This window comes from Zychaea mexicana (genome assembly GCF_025766255.1).
Source record: "Zychaea mexicana strain RSA 1403 chromosome Unknown BDB00scaffold_3, whole genome shotgun sequence".
In the NCBI taxonomy this organism is placed as follows: Eukaryota; Fungi; Mucoromycota; class Mucoromycetes; order Mucorales; family Lichtheimiaceae; genus Zychaea; species Zychaea mexicana.
Genome location: NW_026516666.1, coordinates 341,096 through 362,774, shown reverse-complemented (window position 1 = coordinate 362,774; position 21,679 = coordinate 341,096). Strand labels below are relative to the sequence as shown.

Genomic DNA, 21,679 nt, shown 5'->3' with positions numbered 1-21,679 from the left:
CTTGGAATGGGTGTCTTGTCACTACTAGTTACATTGGTAAATAGAAATCCATGAAAGGAAAAGTATCTGGAACGGAGGGGGACGGGGGATGATAGCAGATAGTGATATCTCATCAGCAGGATGACTGGGCGTGTATTAGATTGGGATAGCGCAAAGGCCAAGCCAATGATCAAAGGGTCTCTGTACAGGGTTCGGGTCAATGTTGTTTATATTGAACAATAAATTGTTTGTTTGGAGTAAACATGTGCTGAACGCCGCAGCCAGCGTCTTCATGGGATCAGTGAGACATTGTAGAAAGTCTCGGCCATTGTTGTATCAACTGTCGTGGCGTGTGTAACGAAATAAAAACCGCTCTCTTACACGAGTATATGCCTACGGCAATCAGCGATTACCGATCCTCCAAGCCCGCAATGATGGATGTGGGCAGCTTAAAATAAATTGTAAAGAGCAGCATGGCTGTTTTCAGCATAGTATGCGCGTCATCCTAGAGCTACTATTATCCATACAGGCTGCTTCTTCAGGTTGATACTGTTGTTTGGTTTGCTCGCTTTATCAACCACCTCCCTCAGCGGTAGCGATTCAAAGTCAATCAGACGTGGTCGGCGTATGTGTGGGTGATGTATGATGTATGTGGGAAAAAAACAAAATACAAAAGAAAGGAGGATGGTCGGCTCGTACGAGAGTCATACATGCATAATCTTGGCCTTGCTTCTGAGCACATGAAAGTTGTGCCAACGATGTTTTCGGTTAGTCAAGGGGTTGAAAGGGGCGTAGCAAGCGAAACATACCATTAAACTGGTTCTCTCAGCTTAGAACAGCTTGCCTTAGCGCCGTTGTTGCTGGTGTGCATACCCTCCCAACAAATTTCTTTCCTTTCCATTATTCTCGCGAACAGAACTACGCGAACACAGAAGGTAAAATAAAAAGAAAAAAGATGGAAAAGGCGTACCAAAGTGTGATAAAGCGCGTTGTGATCGTGTTACTGTCGTCTGTCATTGTTCTGAGCTTTGTTGAGCACGGTCCAGGCCAGCGTTCTTTTTGGAAATGAACTTTTGCCCATAAAAAGACACCCATTTTCACGGAAAATGCTGTTTTTGGTAATTTTGTATCACAGTGATTGTTCTGCACACGACACGATTTTTAGTGGGATCCCTATGTACATCAGTGACGGTTGGTTACCTGGCTACATACTTTTTCAATTCCGCTCCTTAGCAACTTCATAAGCAACCAATCCCAAAACTGCTCACAGCAGCCTTTTTCTCCCGTTCTTTTTTCAAAAGAATTCCTCTGTGCATCAAGAACTCATGCCCCACAGTAGGCATTCGAGTGAGTGGACGTTAGCTTTCATCAACGCTTGCTGTGGACTTGTCTCAAGCCCCTCGGCAGGAGTTGATGAAGGTTAGCAATCATTTGCGATTTCTCTCTGTTTTTAGAATTTCCCTTCATTTTAGGGTACCTCTGTGCATCATGAACTCATGCCCCACAGTAGGTATTCGAGTGAGTGGATGCTAGCTTTCATCAACGCTTGCTGTGGACTTGTCTCAAGCCCCACGGCAGGAGTTGATGAAGGTTAGCAATCATTTGCGACTTCTACTTATCAAAGGACCCTCAAGGTCGAGCACGATGAAGAGAGTGTCCGTTCGTTGCGAGTGGTAGGCATGGTCCATACACGTAAGTCTTCAGTTCCACTGGGACAACCAATCCGTTTCGCTCTTGTTTGACTAAAGACCACTCGTATTTTCTACCAGATCTGCGTATGAAAACATATGTGATGGACGTTCCAGATGGATACGTGTGCCGTATCCGGGAAATCAAACAACAGCAAATTCCAGAAACATTGATCGACTTTTATGAAACCTACATCCCGTATTTAGAAGCTGTGCTTAAGATTAAGGTAACATCGTTATTCATTTCCTCTGCAGTGCATTCACAACTTCCGCTCACGCGAAAACAACAGGGAATCGTAAAATCGACCATGGATGTAGTTGCCAAGCCAAAGAAAAACAGGTCAGATTTCGTATCGAGCGTAACAGAACCAAGCACAGTCATCATCCCATCAGCATTGAACGGACCTGTCAAAATAACCCCACAAAAAAGAAAGGCCGACGACTCTGAGTGTTCACATACGCAAGAAAAATAAGCACGCATTCACCTACCCACAATCACTCCAAACCTTTTCTGACAAAAACGCATCCACATTTCCGCCCATCTTTAACATGCTCTTTTCACTGCATTATATTTCCATCTTTGACGCTGTACCAAAAACTTTTCACATTTTCTGTCCATCTTTTACCCTATACTTGTACTTCTCACTTGAATGATCCCATCCTTCTCTAAATACATCTTTGTCTATGTGCCGATCCCACAAGTGTATCATATTCAGTAGCCGCTTCAGATACGCCTTGCATTTCATTAATTTTGGATGATGAAATGGATGAACTCATGCGGCTCCTGCTGTTGCTGGAATGATATGTAACTAGGAGTGTTACCGAGTACTTTTATCTCTCTGTCCGTTTCTCTCTGCTTTTGCTCGTATTAATTACGCCATCGAATACAATGTTCAGCGTAGGTATCGAATAGAAGGATCAGTAGTTGAGCGATGCAAGGCTGTGGAAGTAGACACAGCACCGTCGAGGCAGTGAGGCTTTTCGGTCCTGCCCATTTCTTATTTAACTTCTGTATCTGATCTTTGCTATATCACCCACTCCGTGGGTAGTCTTTCTTTAACGTTTACATTCCAAATATGTCACTTTGTGATGATAGAGCTTTAATAAAGATAATAAGGGACAAGATTAAGCATCTTTGAGATGATGTTTTATTCCAACAAAATATGAAGCTCTTTTATATTCTAGCTATTAAGACGGCGATATCAATTCATCCGACTAATGGATAAACTATGTGATAGAGGATGGATCAAGGACGTATCAGAACTTCTATTGAAGTTGCTATGTTAATCGGGCACATCTTTGAAACCGGCGTTAGCTGATGTAATGGCCGAGGTACCTGTTGATAGGTTCATTGTCCTGTTCACGTAAGGTGGATCATCTGAGTGAGAGATTTTATTCAATAGTGTTTAGCCGAAATGCCGTAGTGTTCATACGTGTGTGCTATAATGTTTAACCGAATATCTTATTGTTGATATCTTAAGCAGTGTATTAATGTGGTTCACCACATCACCCCCTTCCAGGTTAAACATTATTCTGTGAAGAATGTGCTTAGCAACGTGTGCGTAAACGCTTACTGCGTCTAGTAGATGGTGTAGGTGTGGAACCCTCTTGACGTTTGGAAATAGTTCCTTTTGCTTTACGTTGTGATTGCTGTGGGATGTGCGTCACAGGTAATGCAGTTTGTATTTTGCTTTGCTTCGGTGGTGTGATACCAACACGTTCCCAATATTTCATGATTGGTTGTGGACTATTAAATGCTTCTGCTGGTTCCCAGGAATCGTCATCAGGTGTATAATCTTTCCATCTAACCCGGTATTGATATTTGCCTGGTGCAAGCTCTTTGTGGTCTACAATTGACTGTACGGTGTAATATTTACCGCTTTCTTCAAATGCTTCTTCTGTGTCAATTAATTCATCCTGTGATAGGAGTTTCATTTGTGAGGGTGCGTAGTTACGAGAAGTTAATAGACCCTGTTCATCTCTAAGGACATAAGAACCACCTTTGGTTTTGCGTACTACAGTATATGGTCCTTCATATCTTGGATCCATCTTCTTACTGCGTAATTCATCAATGACCATGACCGTGCTTCCGATGGGATAATCGGTGATTCTGAACTTGGCATTGTATTTGCCTTTTTTAATATCATCCAGTGCCTTTGCTCTTTCCGAAATTGCAGGAAAGACAATGTTTGTCATTTGTTCAATGCGGTTTTGCAGCTCATCTTCTGTGAGTGGCCGCGGGATCTGTTCTTTGCTATAGTCCCTGAAACCGTTCATTGTTCTATTGAACATAAGAGCAAATGGTGTAGAACCATGTCTATTGGCAACTTTGTTGTTAAGGACTACTTGTGCTGGTTTGACATATAAGTCCCAGTCTCTAACTGCTCCTTTTGTATACTTGCGGATGATGTTAACAGTTGTTTGCACAAATCTTTCAGCCAATCCCTGAGCTCTTGGGTGAAAAGGCGTAGAAAGTCTTTGGTCGAATCCAGAGGCTTCTCGAAGACGAGTCATTAGTTGGTTCTTGAATTCAGTACCATTATCACTGCTGAGATAACGCCAAAAGCCCACTAAGCAAAATGTGTCGATGACTGCTTGAACGACAGTGTCTGATGTTTTATCAGGAAGTGCGTGTAAAACACAAAAACGTGTGCATACGTCTACCATGACTAAGAGATAATTGTTTCCGCGATGGCTTGTGCCGAAGCCGCTTGCAAGATCAATTGTCCAATGATCACCCAGATAGAATGCATGAAGAGGTCTCAAAGGGTTATAACCTTTCTTGGTGATGTTGAATCGCTGGCATTCAGGGCAGCTTTTTACAATGTGTGCGGCTTCTTTGTACATATTGTTCCATTTCAAACCATCATTGTGTAGTGCTTTTGTGATAGCTTCAGCGCCAAAGTGACCAAATGCATATGCTTTTTTGAGTAATTCCGGTCTTTCATGTTCGGGTGGTTCAAAATAGATGTCATCATCTATGTTGTCAGTGTTATTACTTGTTTGTGTGTTTACTGTGAGAGTCTTGTTTTGTACAGTGTTATTATTTGTATGAATTTGCGTAGCACTACCCCCTTCCAGCTCTTTTTCATCGATGTGAAAAAGGCGAGATAATTGATCAGGAAGGATGTTTTCTAATCCTGGTAGGTGAATAATTTCAAAGTCGTATTGTAGGATGGTGTCAAACCAACTGATCATCATAGCGTTGGCTATTTTTTGTGTATGGAGGAAGGTCAATGCTTTGTGATCCATGTATAATTTAAACGGTTTGCCATATAAATATTTGTGGAATTTGTCAAGTGCAAACATAATAGCTCTGAGCTCACGTCGTGTAGTGCTATAAGATCTTTCTGACTTGGAGAGTGCTCTAGCCATGAAAGCAATATGACGTGTTTCACCATCTATGACTTGGAAAAGTGCTGCAGCGATTCCGGTATTTGAAGCGTCAGTTGCAACCTGAAAAGGGTGTGATAAATCGGGAAAGCACAGGATGGGAGCTTCAAGTAGCATTTTCTTTAACGTGTCAAAACTGTGTTGTTCTGTTTGTGTCCATAAACCTTTTAAAGATTTGGCATTGCGAAGTCGGTCTAAAGGTGCCATAACTTCAGAGACTTTTGGTAGGTAAGAGCGCATGTAATTGATAGTACCACAGAAGGCAGCTATAGCTTTGCCAGTTGTAGGTGTAGGGATATTTTGGATGTTGCATACTTTGCGTTTATCCAGTGATACACCTTCGGTGGATACACAGTGGCCAAGTAAGTAGACACAACGTTGTGCATATACGGCTTTGTCATGATTGATGCGGAAATTTACCTCAGTTAATTTGTCAATTACTGCGGCGACATGGATATCTTAACTCGGATAATCACATAGACTACAAGCGCTGACACTCCTGCTATAGCAACTCAGTATAAAAATATTTATAATGCAATCAATTCACAACCTACAACCTGGTTATTTTTAGAAAGTTACCAATTGGATTTTTTCTATTTTATCTGAACAATTAAGCTCGGATTCTTCACACGAAATGAATTGATGGCAGCAGTATGTGGAGATATATATGAATGGATGCATTTATTCAAAGCGCAGGGCGCAGAAGCGGTGGCAATTCTTGGTTGAATCAATCAAAGAATAAAGGAGGGATGAGTGGGGCGCCGTTTTTCTTGCCACGAAGAAGCGGCACGGACAGGTTGACACAAACGCCAGAAGGTGGGTCATCAATGTGCGCATATTTTTCAAGGACACAAATGATACTCTAATACAGCACTATACTACATACTACATACTATATGGATACTATATGACTCCATGCGATCTAGGATACAGTATCTCTCATATTCTACTTACCACCATATTAATATTACAACTTGAGATGAAAATATAATGCTTACAAGACTACTAGACAGCAAGATTCAAATGGAGCTAGACAGATGACGGGCAATAGTGAAAAGCGATACTATAAGATAATGACAATCAGTTATATATAGTGAAAAAACGACAGCGTCAACCATAGCTGCTACTGGTACTACTGCCAGTAACAATAATCTTACACGTGTATAGCTTAAAGCTAGCTATCATTTCCCAGAAAGTGGCTGGACTTCTCTATCGCAACCATGTACGGGACCTACTCCTAGACGGCAGGTCACTGCCTCAATACATGTTTTACGGCTAAACACTATACTTTCTTGTCCAGCTTAAAAAGATGACAACAAAAAGACTCGCAATTGAGTACACTGAATTAAGAACAGCAACAATAGCGGTCTACCAGCAGTGGAAGATTCATCATCGTCACCGCCTCCGACGATCTCACCTTCCAAATACAATAGTGCTGCATAGTATCTCAGCCATCCAAATTAATGATGTGTTTCTTGGAATTGACATATTGTATCTGGAGCAGTGTTGAAGCTTCAGACATTGTCATTCGGATTAAACTGCCTCATCAGAAATTCAAGTTTCTACGATATCTTATGCCGGGCGTCTCGAGTTCCTTTAAAATATGGAAATGGTGGAGCAGCTCCTCAGCTCACTGGGCAACATGCATGGAGAACCATCGACCCGTATTCAGTCGCTTAAATTGTATCTGATGTTAGAAAAGAATTGCAGCACCACTACTACAATTGCTGCATCCGCTGCTGTGTTGTTTACGCATCTTGTGAATCTTCTAATTCGTTGCAAGCTTGTTTTAGAGATTGATGCTACTGTTGCCGGTTTTTAAGGTCCAAATGGCTTCCGCCTTCGCAACATCCAGTGTTTCTAGTTTCTCGTTGGTAGCCTTTGAGATTTTGGTTGCCTTGGGTATCGCCTCTTCTTACGTCTCCCGCACTGCTCCTGTGTAGCTCTTTATTTCTTTTAAGCTATTTTCTCTCTCCATTTGTTTTTGCAGGGCTATCATTGCTTGGACAATAACTTGCTAACCATTGTGAGGGTACCGTTGGACGTGTAAAGTAATATACACCTTTCTGTTGCATGGGTAGCCTTCACTTCTTAATGCAAACAAAACCGTGTGAGCTCGATTCGTATAAATTACATATCCTAGTTGCATTTTCAACGTCCATGCTGACCGTGATGGTCGTGTACATATGTCTATTGTTCTCAGCATGTCTCGCTGTTTGTTGGTATCCCTTGCAACGCGCATTGTGTGAGTCTCCTCCACCAGAAATAGACCAGTCAAGTATACAGGAAGTCTTGAGACAGCGCAAGAACAAAAGAACAAGAAGAGCAATATCGATAGCTTTGACATACAGTCTCTGATTATCACCACCATCATGTCTCAACATCAACAACAGATGATATCCACTATTACTCCTCACACAAACAGAGCAGTTTTGGAGTGCGATTATAGATAAAGATTGGAAAGCATAGCTTGAGACCTGGAAGAGTATATACGTATGCGCATCCATTGGTAAAATAAATGATGGGGCATACTATTGCTGTGCCTTCTGATTCCGAAGGCTCTAAAACCGACTTGCTGCTGCTATTTACAGTCAATAAGTTATATCAAGCAACGCATTGGTGCATTATCACTTTAGCCAGCGTGGCGCATACCATACACACATAGGTTTTAACTCAATACTAGCACTTTATATTTCAAATACTGTATCTCAGGTACAACCAAAAGTAAAAATGTAAGTGAAATAAGAGAAAACAGAATTTTTGTTATGCAATGCTTTATTATTAAAAATGAAATGTAATGCATCGCGGAGCAGGCGGACATGACCAAAGGTATTCATGTTGTAGTATTTATGACTATGAACGTTTGCAGAAAAAAAAAGATGGTATGTTAGTCGCTTCCATCCAACATTTTCAGCAGACTCTGTATTCGCAATCCATACGTACCTTTTGTATATGCTGCATCTCACTATGCGGTGTTTGGGAGGGTAATATCATGGATTGGAAAATCACACTGTAAATCTGTCGGTGATTCCATCCTATTGGATCGTAAAGCCGCACTGTATATGCGTCGGCAGCTCCATCCTTTTCTGTTTTTTGTTTGTTTGTTGTTTTCCCCTACAAGATCGATACAAACATAGCGTTAGATGATCAGTCAATCGAAACTTAAAGTGGCGTTTGAACAATGCAGAAAGTAACTTACCGGTGATATTGTTTGTAGAATGTATGTGATAATGTGATGCATAATATGAATGATGTTTAAGAGATTTCCTTGATTCATGTCCGCTGCTCATTCAAGTATCGCAATTGTATGGTATGGTATTTCTTTTGCTAAATGCTCGACCTCAATCAGCGACGCGATCCTTGGTTGTGTTCTCAGAGAGTGGCACCATGAGACCACCGACCCGAAGAATATAAACTCGCTGCCTTCACCAGAATAGCACACGCGTGCTACACTGGGCTTGTGGGCCACCATACACCCACCCATGGCCTGCAAGGCCATCATAGGCGCCCCAGCAGATGACCTCTAAGGCACATGGCAAGTGTTGCGGTGGTGAGCATTGGCATTGACGTTTGTGCTGTATGCATCTCAGCGTGTCTTTGAACTGTGCGGTAAGTGCATGGCAGTGGAGATATTGACGGTGTCATTTGGGAACTGTGTCGTGCAGGGAGAGTTGAGGGGTGTGAGAACAATGCGGCTTGGATCTGAGGGGGTTGGGGCAGTGGAAGGCAATGTGATCTGGTGTGGTTATCTGGGCTTTGGGATGCAACATCATCTGTTTTTGTAGGTAGTCCAAGACCGGGAATCGGGAAAAATCTACACATGGCTAGAATGGCTTGAACATCCTAGCCAGAACACTCATCCCTTATAACGACTTTTTTTTCCCGAGCTTCAGCTGCGAAGAAAGAAGAGCCGCTACAAGGGATGCTTCCAGAACATCTATCGTTAGTGATTTCTGAATGTAATACCGATAATAGTACAGATCCACACGTTTTTCTATAGTTACCAACTAAACAAATCAGTCTGTACATACCATCATTGTCGCCAAAGGACTGCCTTGTATATCTCTGCTGTTCTTCTGTTCTTGGACTACCTACAAAAACAGATGATGTTGCATCCCAAAGCGCAGATAACCACACCAGATCACATTCCTTTCCACTGCCCCACCCGCCTCAGATCCAAGCCGCATTGTTCTCACACCCCTCAACTCTCCCTGCACGACACAGTTCCCAAATGACACCGTCAATATCTCCACTGCCATGCACTTACCGCACAGACACGCTGAGATGCATACAGCACAAACGCCAATGCCAATGCTCATCACCGGAACACTTGCCATGTGTCTTAGAGAATCAACTACTGAGACGCCCGTACTGCGCCGCACACTGGTCGGCCACCGCTGCTCCTATATAGAGTACAAAGAGTGAAGGGTGAGGAAACCATTATGAAGCGATGTTCTGGTATATTGAAATTTAAAAAATATATACCTCACACCATCAAAACTTCAAAACTTGTCTTTGCCACTTGAAGACGCTTCTCGTCTAATGAATAAATGATTAGCTATTCATCTCGTGTAATCATACCAGGTAACAACGGAGTGTGTCGGATGTACGTACCTTATTCTGGGCATGGAGTCCAGTTAAAGCGCACGAAGGCGCTTTGTCAAATAAATAGGGCGGAAACGGAGGAAGTTTTGATCATGGCGGAGGCAGAGTGACGGTAAAAAGGACAAAAGGGGAATGACCTGTCAAAGTCAACGAAACGCAGTCAGTAACCATGATACACGCTATTACGCGCCACAGCCAATAAATTAAGTGTGAGAGATAAGCTTACCAGTATTTTTTATGTTTTAAAATGTTTTTGTGTTTTTGCTTTTGTGGTTTTTTTTTCAGAGGTTTTTTGTGATGCTTTTTTGCTTTTTTTTCAGAGGTTTTGTAATGCTTTTTTACTTTTTTTTTCGGGTTTTCTGGTGTTTTCTCGTCGTACGGCACTGCAATAAAAAAAGAAAAGAGGAAAAGAGCCTAAAAGAGTCAACAATTAGTTTATAACAGGTACTCGTCAATCTAACTAAGACTGATGAAACAAGGTCAAGTACTTACTTTTTTTTTTACCACGAATAAACCGGCCAGTAAAGTACCTTGAGGGGCGGGGTGGGTTCCCACTCCATCTCATCTCCTTCACTGGTCTTCCACTCCGTATCCACCGACTGCTCCTCAACGTCTTCCATTTCAACATCTTCGTTGAAATCAAGCAAGTTTGGAACATTATGTTCCTCCCTCTGTTGTTGCTGCGGCGGTACTGCTGGCAGAACATCCTCCATTTCAACATCTTCGTCGAAATAAGGCTGTTGCTGCGGTGGTGGTGTTGGTGTGGGAGGGGAAGGAGAGATTGGCGGTGGCGAGACATGCAACCGTTGTTGCTGCACCTGTTGTATTTTCTCAATGCGCAACTGCTTACGCTCACTTTCCTGTTCTTTTTTCTTTGCCATCAACTTTCCAAGCACGGTGTTGATTGGCGTTGGGGAAGCCGAGGGCTCCTCACGCTTTGCGGGAGCTGCAGGTGCTGATGGAACTGCAGGTGGTGGGGTAATTGCGGGTGCGAGTGATGTAGGAGGTGGCTGCAATGATGCCGTTAATGCTCCATGTCGAGCTCGATTGAAGCGGCTGACAGGCTTTTTAAAGACTCTGTCAGTCATGCTTTGCGGTTGGGGTTGCTGCTGTTGCGGTTCCTTGTGAATGAGTTGTAGCTTTGTGGGCGGGAACATTATGGTAGCGAGCTAAAGAAGAAAAAAAAAGAGGCACGCGTCAATCTCGAAATTTATTGCCCCGCTGTTTGGGCAGACGGAGCTTCAACCCTTTCTTTCTTGCGCATTACCATTACCTCACCCTCCCTAATGTGTTCTCTGTAAGAGCTATTTTGCGACACTGAGCTCCCTTGTCTATGCTGTATACGTGAAGTAAGCTAGTCACCGGTACATATTTAGCAGCTCATTGAGTTCTTCACATTACAAGGCGAAATGGAGCCTTTTTTTCTTTTTGCGCGGCGATGATATCTTTTGTCCAATGAAAGCTCCGTTCATGCAAACGGAGGTTGGACCTGCAGTAACATAATGATAAGATACTCTCGACATATAGACTAGCCAAGAGTACAAGGCCGTATCTTTAAAAATATGACTCATGATTTATGCTTGTTTTTAATAGTAAAGGCTTAAGAATAAGATCGACGACTGTTTAAACTTCTAATATCTTCTAGACAAGTTTTTATGAGTGAGCTTTTTATGTTTTAAAGAACAGGCGTTGCATGTAGTTCACTTGCTTCTTGTCCAGAGTGTGGGTAGACTTCCAACTACATGTGTATACAATGTGATCCTGCTGCTACCCATAAACAAGAAGCGGCATGCTTACGCGTCTCTGACAGTTGGCGCCAAAAGAGCACCGGACAGCAATATGCATACACGGAAGAATTTACGGTCAACGGCAACAGCAGCCGGCTTGGATTGCAACGCGTCATTTCGCCTACATCAAACCAAGCAAAAGCAATTGACTATCATCAAGTACAAAGACGATCAGGCTTTTTTTGCCTGTTTTTGAAATACTTAAAAGAATGGGTATATTGAAAATCTTCTACATTTCAAAATAACATGTACAATCGCTACACTAGTCATATCTCGCTCTTCTCTGAACGATACTAATCGGGCCATTGATAAACATCATCATCTAGCAAATAACGCAACTTACGCGCTACGCATGATAATGTATACTTGCAATCAGAAGCATTATATGGAGCGAGACACGTACTCACAGTCTGCGAACTATCATAAACATGGGTTACAACAAAAACGCAGGAACAGTGGCAGAAATACTTTCAAAACGCAGCAGTGTAGACAATGTGACGTATTTTACGAATCGTGGCAGAGTGTATCCAAACTGATGATGGGTGACTTTTCATAAAAAGATAACCCTCATCCGCTTACCAATCCTAGTTTAAAGGCGCGGCGTATGAATGGCGCCTATATCAAGAACTTGCTGCAACGATGCTGACAAAGTGACGTGCTGTGTGTACCGTCTTCAATCCGTTTTTGACACTTTGGGTAAGTGGACGGACAGTAATAGTATTCTAGTCCAAGAAAGGTTACCGGCGTTGTATGATTATAGTCAGTGAACCGCACGTGCGCATCTTTGGCGTATCCGTGTGATATTGATAACTTGCGCGCGAGAAAGAATGGAAAACATGAGCCAAGAACTAGTAGTTTCCATTGTTACAACTTGTGTGTGATGTGTGTCTCCTAACTGTTTAATAGAACACATAAACAATATCAATCTTGGGTCCTCTCATGGAGCTCTATGAATATATATAGCTAGAGGACGCACACACGTCATCATAGATAAAGTTACTATAAAGGACGGGCGTGATCGCTTTATCTTTGCTCACCGAACAAACACTCATTTCTTTTCTCAAGAACTCGACATTATCTGCTGCTACTACTACTACTACTACTACTACAAGAAGCGCGTTTATGACACTGCGGATTTACACACCGTGGAAGTCTTTGAAATACCAGAACGATGATATGGTAGGACGGTGTTGTTGAAGAGCGGAGATGGTTAGATGATTTCCTCTTTTACGCCTTAACCAATTTTTACTTTTGCACGACGCTGGTGCTCCGATCATTTTTTCTGGGAGTCACTGCTCGAAAAAAAAAAACTGCTCGAAGCCCCCACCTCTTCTCTCTCTTTTTCTCTTCCAAGCAAAGCTGTGACACCGTTACATCCATCTGTCTTTTTCCCCCCCGCCCTCCCCTGCACAGAATTGTCATACTGCGTACCTGCGTTCTCTCAAAAACAAACTTTGTACTCCCCACCCCCCCCCCACCGTGTTCTTTCTCTTTCTCTCCTGCCCCAGTTGTTTCTTTTATGCAGACACTTTATACAATCTGCTTAGAAACAGTTGCTGATCACGCCGAGTACATTACTGACTGGAGCAACATTCCACTTGATCCGTTTGTACTGGACATTGTTCGTGCAATCGGTGAAAAAGAATCGCGCAACAAGTCGTCAGTCATTTATGAAAGGATTGGTGCTGCTCATGGCGCCCGTTTTCCTGAACATCTTGGCGCCGTCAGCTTAGTCGGACGCGACATGCTTTCGCTGCGAGAAGCCACGCAGTTGATACCTCGATTCATCACTCATCTCAACTTGTCATGCGTTAGCGGTATCAATGACAGTGCTATAATCTTACTCAAACCATGTGTCAACTTGCGAGTGCTTGATTTGACGCGTACCGAAATCACAGACGTGGGTGTATCACATCTGGCGCGCATGACAGACTTGGCGTCGTCGTCGTCGTCAACATCATCATCATCATCAACATCATCAGCAACAGACAGCAACAACAACATTAAACTTCATGGATTAGATCATCTTCAAATACTTGGGCTTTCTGCAAACACTTTATCGGATAGGTGCCTGAAGCACTTGGTCAAAATCACAACGCTTCAAGCTGTTGATTTATCATATACTGATGTGACCGATGTCGCTATCCAGTTTATGAAACGATATCAATACGAGGTGCTTTATGCAGTATCCCCACCACCCTCATTGAGGCCACAGATGGCAATATCTACACCCATACGAAAGCACAAGCCTCTGTATGTTGCCGACGACAACCCCACTCCTTTGTTAATTACATGGTCTCGTATATACGGTAAAAAAGTTGGCAACGAGCGACAACCCGTGCAATACTTGGCTGCCAAGCAGCGTAATCCTGCATGCAACATTAAGCCAAATAGCGCACTGTTCAAGTTTGTTGGACAGCCCTTACTATGTTTACAACAACGCACTCGTGTCTGTGGATCATACTTTGGGGACTTGAGCTTTGTTCGTCAAGCACCAAAACCAGTTGATGACGCTGTTGAAACCAGCTTCACTACTGCGCCGTCGAGGGGTATAAAACGCCCACGCAATAAGATCCACGAGTCTTCTCCCACGCCTCCTCACCCTCCTGCTCGGAAACAAAGCTGGCCAAACGCGTTGGATTACTTGAAAATGGTTGAAAAGGATTTAGGCATATGATCCTACTGGTAATCAATTTACTTGTCTTTCAGTTTATGAGAGTGCAAACGAGAAGAAACAAGTGTTTTCATGTGTATTGTCTTTTAGCTACTACTTACCATGTCGGTGCATACAGAAACCATCCCTCTTCTTCTTTGCTAGTGCTAGATGTAATCAAATATATTCCAACAAGTTACCCCCCCCCCATCTTCGACATAGCACGCTGAAAACAGTCAAGTATCTTGAAAGGAAAAGGTCTAGAGCTGGTGGGGCTTATTGCGACAACGACAGAATTACACCGTCAAAACACGCGCTTTCCTAATCCGAACTACATGCAGCTCTCCTCAATAGTAGTGATACTCTTCAAGCATACACGAAAAAAAAATAAAAAAGTAATATGCACCGGCTCAGTTCTGGGCAAAAATAAGCCTAAACATGCGAGAAATTCAAAAGCTGGGCAAATGGTCTTGGCAAAAAGATCGCCCAAAAACATAGGTGTTGTTTACAAGCACTCCGTTTTTGGATAGAAGCCTTTACAAAACCGATAACAGTTTACCGGGGAAGTATTCCTCCTATATATAAAGCTGCTCGTCTCCTCTCCGATTTCTCTCTTTTTCATTGTAACAGATAACACAATGAATGAACAACAGAAAGTTGATATGCTGCGACAACAGTTGCTCACATCATACTGGCAACAACAGCAACAACAACAGCCAGCACCTGCAGCTGCCATGCAATCGTATCACAATATCGGCAACAATGGTGTACCGCCTTCTCCTTTATTGCAGCAGCAGCAGCAACAACAGTCGTACTATGCGCCACCAACAGCAGCCCTTTTGAGCGGACTACAACATCAATATCAACAAGAACACCCATCATCCAATGCATCCGTTGTCATGCCACACCAGCAACAGCAACGATATGAGCACCACTATTATGACGACAATGACGATGCTTATTCGTCTATCACGGCATTTACGGCAGATCAATCTGGCGCGCTTGCTCAGCAGAGAAACCCAAAACTGAAAAAGAAAAAATCGTTTGCGGCATTGGCCAAAAAGTCCCTGATACCAAAGACCCCTAGTTTCTGGAGTCCCCGCGAGGCGAAACAGTATCGAAACCAACGACGACCGTCTTCTGTACCACCGCCAAACTCGCGGTCAACGCCAGCGCCACCACCGAGCTACGAAGTTTCTGCTGCGAACAACAATCATCATCATGGTAGTAACATGCCCGGTGGTTATCCAAACAGCGCACCAACTACGCCCGCGCCACCTTTATCATCACAACAGCAACAAGAAGCACCCCCACCTCCACCACCGTTCAGCTTACCCCAAATCCCAGCTGGCGGTTATTTATATTATTGTCCACCACAACAGCAACAACAAACGCCATCAGAGCAACCACAGCCAGGAGCTAGTCCCAATGTTGCCAGCCCTCAAAATTCACCATTCTCCAAGCACAAGCATCGGACGGTAGATGCTACCATGTATAATCCGCGTCAGATAGAAGGCGATCGGTGCACTATAATGTGATATATCTTGCATGATCATAACGATTCGTGTTGTTTTTTTTTTCAAATAAAGATCGTCATAAGCCTATTGTTCGTGTACTATTACCATAACCCAATTGTCATTGGTGCTTTTCTTTTATGTGCACTTTATACTCTACAGCACAGTGGCCCACAACACATGAAAAGTTAGAACCGCAGTAGCTAGTCACTCAGAGGCGGTATGTCATGATCATGTACAGAGTAGAGTCAGCTGGTAAGCAACAAGATTTGACAAATGATGTGCTGTTATTTGTTATATGGGCTTGGATGTTGTTTAGACGTACTAAATAAACATGAGATGAGAGAGAATGAGAAGATGGGGGGGGAGGCAGGACTCCTAATCAATCTAGACATGTACGATGTCTCTGTGGGTCTGTGCGAAAAAACGAACAAGAAGGAAAAAAAGGAGGGGGTGCGATAAGTTTCGGAACGGTTAGTCATTCGCCAAGCTCCCTTTGGTGCTATGTACCACTACTGCTACCACTGCTACTACTAGGTACGTGTTGTTACTACGAATGGGTGGCCGTGAGCATTATAAAAATGGAGCAATTGTTGTTGTTGTGTACGAATTCTGAAAGGCTATTTTTTTTCGTTTCTTCTTTCTATACTACTATCGCGATTTCTGCTACTTGTTGCTGCTACGGCTACACCTTCTTCCATACAACATTTATTGCTTACCATCATGAATCCTTATATGAACAATTTTATTTTCTATCCACCAATGTCAGCATCAGCAATACCTGAAGCTCCTGCTGGCGCTGCTGGACCAGCAGGGGCCCCCAACGGAGCACAGCCTGCGGGTATGGCGATGGTTCCAGGACTTATTCAAGCGGGTTCTCCTACTCCAGCAAGCGGTCCACCACCACAGACTGCTCCTCCGGGAGCCGATGCTGGCCCGCCACCAGAAGCTCCAAAACCTCCACCACCAAAATACGTTCAAGGCAAACCACGATGGACCCGACCAAGAGAACCGGGTGCAGAAGGAGCTCAAGTCAAGCATATGCAATGTATTATTTCGTAAACAAACAGCTAGCAAGGAGTGCAAGAAGGATTAAAGAACCTAGTACACTGCCCTCTAATAACAGTGGTCCACAAATGATATACACTTTTAATTTCTGTACACAATTCCTTATTGTTATGGCGTTGTAGACGAGAAATGCTCTTATATATGCTGAACATCGAGGCGATTGTAGTTGTGCAGGAGCAGTAGTAGTAGTAGTAGTAGTGGTGGTGGTGGTGTCATCGTCGACCTTTCCCTCACCCCTTTCAAGTTGAAATCACACACATCAGTATATGGGGCAGCACACATTACATATTGAATAATCTTGATTATAGAGTTTAGAGAGAAGAAGTAAGTGAGAGGGCGAGGGATATAGCAGATTGTTTTTATTCGAGATCAAAAAGGAAAACAAAAGACCTCTTCCAGACCGCCAGCCAAAGAAGGGGAGGGTGTGGTGCGTGTGATATGTGCGAGGGGGGGGGAGTGTTGAGCCTTTCATTTCCAGCCTATTCCTTATTGGGGACGTCTGGCAAATAAAATCCAACGAATTAATATCAACCCCATCCACGCCATCACGCTTTTTTTCTCTCTTTACGCAATGGGCACACACAGTCGTGTGAATGCGCATGGACTTTACCTGACAAGATGCCCTTTTCAACAAGCTTCTCTGGCTCAGGTCTGTCACCGATCTTGTTCTCCAAAGTATCCTGCATCTTTTGAAACGCAGGTCCCATCGTAGGCTCTGTTATTTATGCATTTTTGAGTTGTAAATAACAGCCCAAGTGCAGTCGTCACCCATATTATACACAGCCCGGCTTTTTCTCTCTCTCTCTCTCTTTAACAATAGCAAACGGCCACGCCCCACCCCCCGTTATTATGAGCCAGTAACGATGATGTGATCTTACCAAGGATTTTCTGATCAACAAGCTCTTCGCGTGTGGGACGATGGTCGATTTTGTGGCGAAGCGAGTCTTGGATTTTGGCCTTGTTAAGCTCCTCCATATGTTGTTGAAGGGCAGGTGCAACCTTGGGATCTATTAGAGGATAGTAACAGTGGAATAAGGTACACCGTTCATTTCATACGTCGATGCTACTGCTTACATCATATTTGCTCGTTGTACGCCAGCAACAACAGCTACACTACTATTACGTATACATACCCTTCATGATGCCTCTCTCGACGAGTTCCTGGGCTTCAGGACGGTGGGACAAGAAGCTGTCGAGTTTGTTTTCAGTAGCAGCTGACATAGATCATACATATACCAGTCAACCCGGAAGTGGGCGAGAAGCGCATGAGTACAGTGTATATAAGAAATAAAACTTTTTCGTTTTGGAAAAGAAGTATCATGATATCTTACCCATCGAGGAAATAAAAGTGTAAAGATACGGAAAAAGAAAAGGCGAAAAAAGACTAGACAGGACTGGAGAGTGCTTTATGACCAGGACACGTGCATTGTATAACCATCATGCGTCTGTGTATGCTCTCTGTATGCTTGTATGTGTACACAGCAGCAGCAGCAGCAGCAGCAGCAGCACATAGTTAGCTGGTGGGTCCGGAGAACACCAGAGAAGCATATATGCACTCACTTCACACCTCCTTGGGGTTTGTGTGTGTGTATTACGTAGATGCCATCATCATCAGCAGCAGCACAGTAATAGTGAAACTCCATTCTGCAGGAGTTTTTCTTTTTTTGCGTTTCACAGGCACATCACCTACAACCCCAAAATCAAAAACCCAGAGAGACAGAGAGCCGCCTTTCCCGGGCAGATGCTGCCGTTCCCTGCCACAACAGCGAAACGACCCCTTCCGTCGTCGTCGTCGTCGTCGTCGTCGTCGTCTTCTTCTTCTTCTTCCACGCGTCTCGACTACCTCGTTGCCTACGTTGCCGCTTCATTATTCGCCAGTTTTCTCGTGTCGTTTCTATATACACGGACCGAATACAAATTTCCTTTTCCCCATGTCGTCAACTGCATTCAACTTGCCATTGCTTGGCTAATCACAAAAACACCTCTTGCATCACTTTCTTCATTTGCACTGTCATCAGTGCCACAAACATCTACTACACCAACAACAACAGCAAAAGCAGCGACAGTGAAACTACTGGTTCCCGCAACTGCCGCTTATATAGGATGGCTTGTGGTGAATCCGCTGTTTCTTACTCATGTCCCCATCAACGCCTACCACGTTTTTACAGCACTCGCACTCCCTTTTAGTCTCGTTTTGACTCATATCTTGTTGATTCCGCAAACGACGCCAGCGATTGGAACCGTAGCTGCTTGTGTTTTGTATTATGTTGGGTTCTGGCTATCTTGTTTTTCTGCGGAAGGGTTCGGTATAACGTCTTGGCGCGGTACATGGCTGGGTATTGCCAACTCTTTCTTTTTGGCCCTCTATGGTGTTCTTGCTAAAAAATGCCTGACATCGACAATGGATCCATGGTAACGCATATTGCTATGTTCTCTCGTTTTTTTATCCATCCAACGTATTAAAAAAGGAAGTGTATCGTTTGTAGGACACTATTACGGCATAATTCTGGATGGGGTTTTCTAGTCATGATCCCATTTAGCATTTATAACTGGCATACTTGGCCTGGTCCGGTACCGGCTTTTATAGACGAATTAGGGTTTTGGTTCCAAATGGTTAGTTTGATCTTTCTGTTGTCATGGTGGTAGATGTAGATGGTTGGAGAAACAACAACATTAAAGGAATAAAGGACTTAATAAACCGGAACATTTTTAGGTACTTACCGGATCAATTGGCCTTGGATTGCAATTACTCACAGTCGTTCTGATAAAACTGTCATCGCCCATTATGCAAACATCGGCGGCAGGAGTCAAAGTATGCCTGCAGACCGTTCTTGCAGCGGCGATCCTTGGCAATCCGCTATCGAAAATGGTAAGTTTCCAGTCTTCTTATTAGTTATTCAAAAAAGCCATTCTCGGTGGTGGCGTGAAAATGAACACTCTTTGGTATGTGTGACTCAAATGATGATTGTAGAACATTTTTGGGACTGCAATGGCATTAGCAGGTGCTTGCTGGTCTATATACATCAGCGGATCAAGGAAGAACTAAGAAAATATACGGAAACTGTTTTTTTTACTATACATGTATCTATTTACTTTTGCTCTATATACACTACAATGTACATTTTCTCGAACAATTATACATATAAACATGCGAGTATTATCATAACAAAGGGCTCGGTATTGAGTTCGTTTTGCTTAAAAGATCTCCACAAATTTTGTTTTTCTTTGATAATAACCCATCGAAACCTTAATCCATTGAGCCGATGAGCCAAAAGTCCCATACGTTTGACACGAAGCAAAACGGAGGGTCTCAAGACCGGAGGTGCGAAGATGACAAAAGCACGTCCTTGACAAGTACAAGTAAAGACCTTATCAACTCTGTCCCTTCTGTCTAAATTAAAATACTTCTTTCTACGGTCTGCACAAGATGGGAAATTTCTATATAGTGGAGGATACCTTGAAATGAATCATTTTTTCCACTGCAGTACCCATACGAGTATATGAATTGTTTGTCGTGGTGAAAGAAATACTCTGGAAATACTTCATGCACATATAGATGCCTTTGGCTGTATACATTTTGGTTGTAAACAGCACGCCGTGTGTTCATTTAAAAGTGGATAGAATCATAAGGACTATTAGATAATCAACCCTTCTTTTACTGGGTTCATGAGTCTTTCCTTCAAGACCAGTCATCTTCTATCTCTACAATAGATTATATGAAGTTATTAAGGATCTGCCGGTGGCAAAGCTGGCGAGGGGTAGGAGTAGTAAGGAACAATAGAGTAAATCAGATTTACCTTCCCATTACAGAGGGTAGGTGATAAGCTTGGATAAATCATGTAATAGCTAGGCCATTGTTGATGTTTTCTCCATGTGATTATTTAAACACACAGGGTTCGTGTACGGAGGAGCGAATCTCGGCTGCTGGGCCAGGCTAGTATGTGATAGCGTTGATTCTTTCATGTAATTCCGGGATTGTACGATAGAGAAAAATAACGGTTAACGAAAGCTGTAACTCCTGTCTCAATCATGGAGAGGCGTCTCATTTATGTTAGAGTCACACGGCAAGAAAGAGTTTAGGTGATGTTCATTGCCTCGAATACTGTATCTTCTTCATTGTTCTTCAAAAATGTAACTTTGTTCTATTTCATTTAGATCCCTTTTCACCACTGTCGTTCGCTAGTGTTGGCGAGATTGTCAATGTAATTCGATTGATATCAAAGTATAGCACCATAAAGAATAATTTTTCTAAAATGTTTGTCTTTCAAACGATTTTGTATAATGTCTCGTATGCTCAAAAACGATATGCGTAAAGTGTCTTGGTTTTATACTTGCTGAAGATGGTGGAGAAGCCTTATGTTTCGTACGATATACGCTAGAAGATGACGCTTCGTTGTGTATTAACTTTTGATTCCGTAGCACTTAGAAAAGATTTATAGTAGGCGACAAGGATACTTGATGACTCGTTTTCCTTGTTTTGTGTCTTCATCTAGAGGAATATTTCGACGGTTGGATCGGTTGGCTGGTAAGGTTTCAAAAAATATTTGAGCAGTGCTCGCTATGTGGTTCGGCTATTATCAATGCAGCTGATAGTTTATGTGAGCATAAAAAAAAGACAGATAATCCGCACGTTTATGCTTCTTCTTTGCATTGGATATGAGAGGAGGCCAACAACAATGTTACAATACGGAATCAAAGAAAGGCTGTTTGCTTAGTATGAAACTTCGCATTGACACTATTTCTTATCCCCCTGGTAAAAAAAAAAACATGTCCTCAGACTAGCTTCATGTAATAGCGACAACCGTTCGTTAATTGTGAACAACGTTGCATTTTCGAAAGCATCAGTCGTCAGAAGAAAATAAATAATAGCTTGTGATAGTCAAAATATGATGGCACATGTAGAGATCGCCTTGCTCTTCTGATAGCTTGCAATAGAGTGGATTACAGTCTTTTTAGTCGGCATCTATGTATTTACTCTTGGCCGTTTATGAC

At 42.9% G+C, this 21,679-nt stretch overlaps 7 protein-coding genes across 7 annotated transcripts; 5 read left to right on the top strand and 2 right to left on the bottom strand.

The window, feature by feature from the left end:
• The first annotated feature begins 1,460 nt into the window (after positions 1 to 1,460).
• Positions 1,461 to 2,606, top strand: BDB00DRAFT_797327 (uncharacterized protein). The gene is made up of 3 exons (XM_053121540.1): positions 1,461 to 1,671; positions 1,749 to 1,894; positions 1,958 to 2,606. Exons 1-3 carry the CDS (start codon positions 1,659 to 1,661, stop codon positions 2,138 to 2,140), a joined length of 342 nt encoding a protein of 113 aa, XP_052985192.1. The 5' UTR covers positions 1,461 to 1,658; the 3' UTR covers positions 2,141 to 2,606.
• Positions 2,607 to 10,072: 7,466 nt separating this feature from the next.
• Positions 10,073 to 10,832, bottom strand: BDB00DRAFT_326191 (uncharacterized protein). Its single transcript, XM_053116953.1, has 2 exons — positions 10,158 to 10,832; positions 10,073 to 10,079 (listed from the first exon to the last, which is right to left on the bottom strand). Exon 1 carries the CDS (start codon positions 10,820 to 10,822, stop codon positions 10,166 to 10,168), a length of 657 nt encoding a protein of 218 aa, XP_052985191.1. The 5' UTR covers positions 10,823 to 10,832; the 3' UTR covers positions 10,073 to 10,079; positions 10,158 to 10,165.
• Positions 10,833 to 12,879: 2,047 nt separating this feature from the next.
• BDB00DRAFT_797320 (uncharacterized protein) lies at positions 12,880 to 13,484 on the top strand (the record flags this gene model as incomplete). Its single annotated transcript, XM_053121539.1, has 2 exons — positions 12,880 to 13,396; positions 13,427 to 13,484. A coding segment is annotated over exon 1 (409 nt), but the record flags the coding sequence as incomplete, so codon positions are not given.
• Positions 13,420 to 14,564, top strand: BDB00DRAFT_797317 (uncharacterized protein). The gene is made up of 2 exons (XM_053121538.1): positions 13,420 to 14,137; positions 14,217 to 14,564. Exon 1 carries the CDS (start codon positions 13,605 to 13,607, stop codon positions 14,127 to 14,129), a length of 525 nt encoding a protein of 174 aa, XP_052985189.1. The 5' UTR covers positions 13,420 to 13,604; the 3' UTR covers positions 14,130 to 14,137; positions 14,217 to 14,564.
• Positions 14,565 to 14,896: 332 nt separating this feature from the next.
• On the top strand, positions 14,897 to 15,812 carry BDB00DRAFT_797314 (uncharacterized protein; the record flags this gene model as incomplete). The annotated part of the gene is made up of 1 exon (XM_053121537.1): positions 14,897 to 15,812. A coding segment is annotated over exon 1 (634 nt), but the record flags the coding sequence as incomplete, so codon positions are not given.
• A 530-nt stretch (positions 15,813 to 16,342) lies between these two features.
• On the top strand, positions 16,343 to 16,681 carry BDB00DRAFT_783537 (uncharacterized protein; the record flags this gene model as incomplete). Its single annotated transcript, XM_053120387.1, has 1 exon — positions 16,343 to 16,681. The coding sequence occupies one exon, from the start codon at positions 16,343 to 16,345 to the stop codon at positions 16,679 to 16,681; it is 339 nt and encodes a 112-aa protein (XP_052985187.1).
• Positions 16,682 to 16,875: 194 nt separating this feature from the next.
• Positions 16,876 to 18,049, bottom strand: BDB00DRAFT_797307 (uncharacterized protein). The gene is made up of 5 exons (XM_053121536.1): positions 18,019 to 18,049; positions 17,821 to 17,901; positions 17,566 to 17,694; positions 17,298 to 17,402; positions 16,876 to 17,186 (listed from the first exon to the last, which is right to left on the bottom strand). The coding sequence occupies exons 1-5, from the start codon at positions 18,020 to 18,022 to the stop codon at positions 17,167 to 17,169; spliced, it is 339 nt and encodes a 112-aa protein (XP_052985186.1). The 5' UTR covers positions 18,023 to 18,049; the 3' UTR covers positions 16,876 to 17,166.
• Positions 18,050 to 21,679: the final 3,630 nt, after the last annotated feature.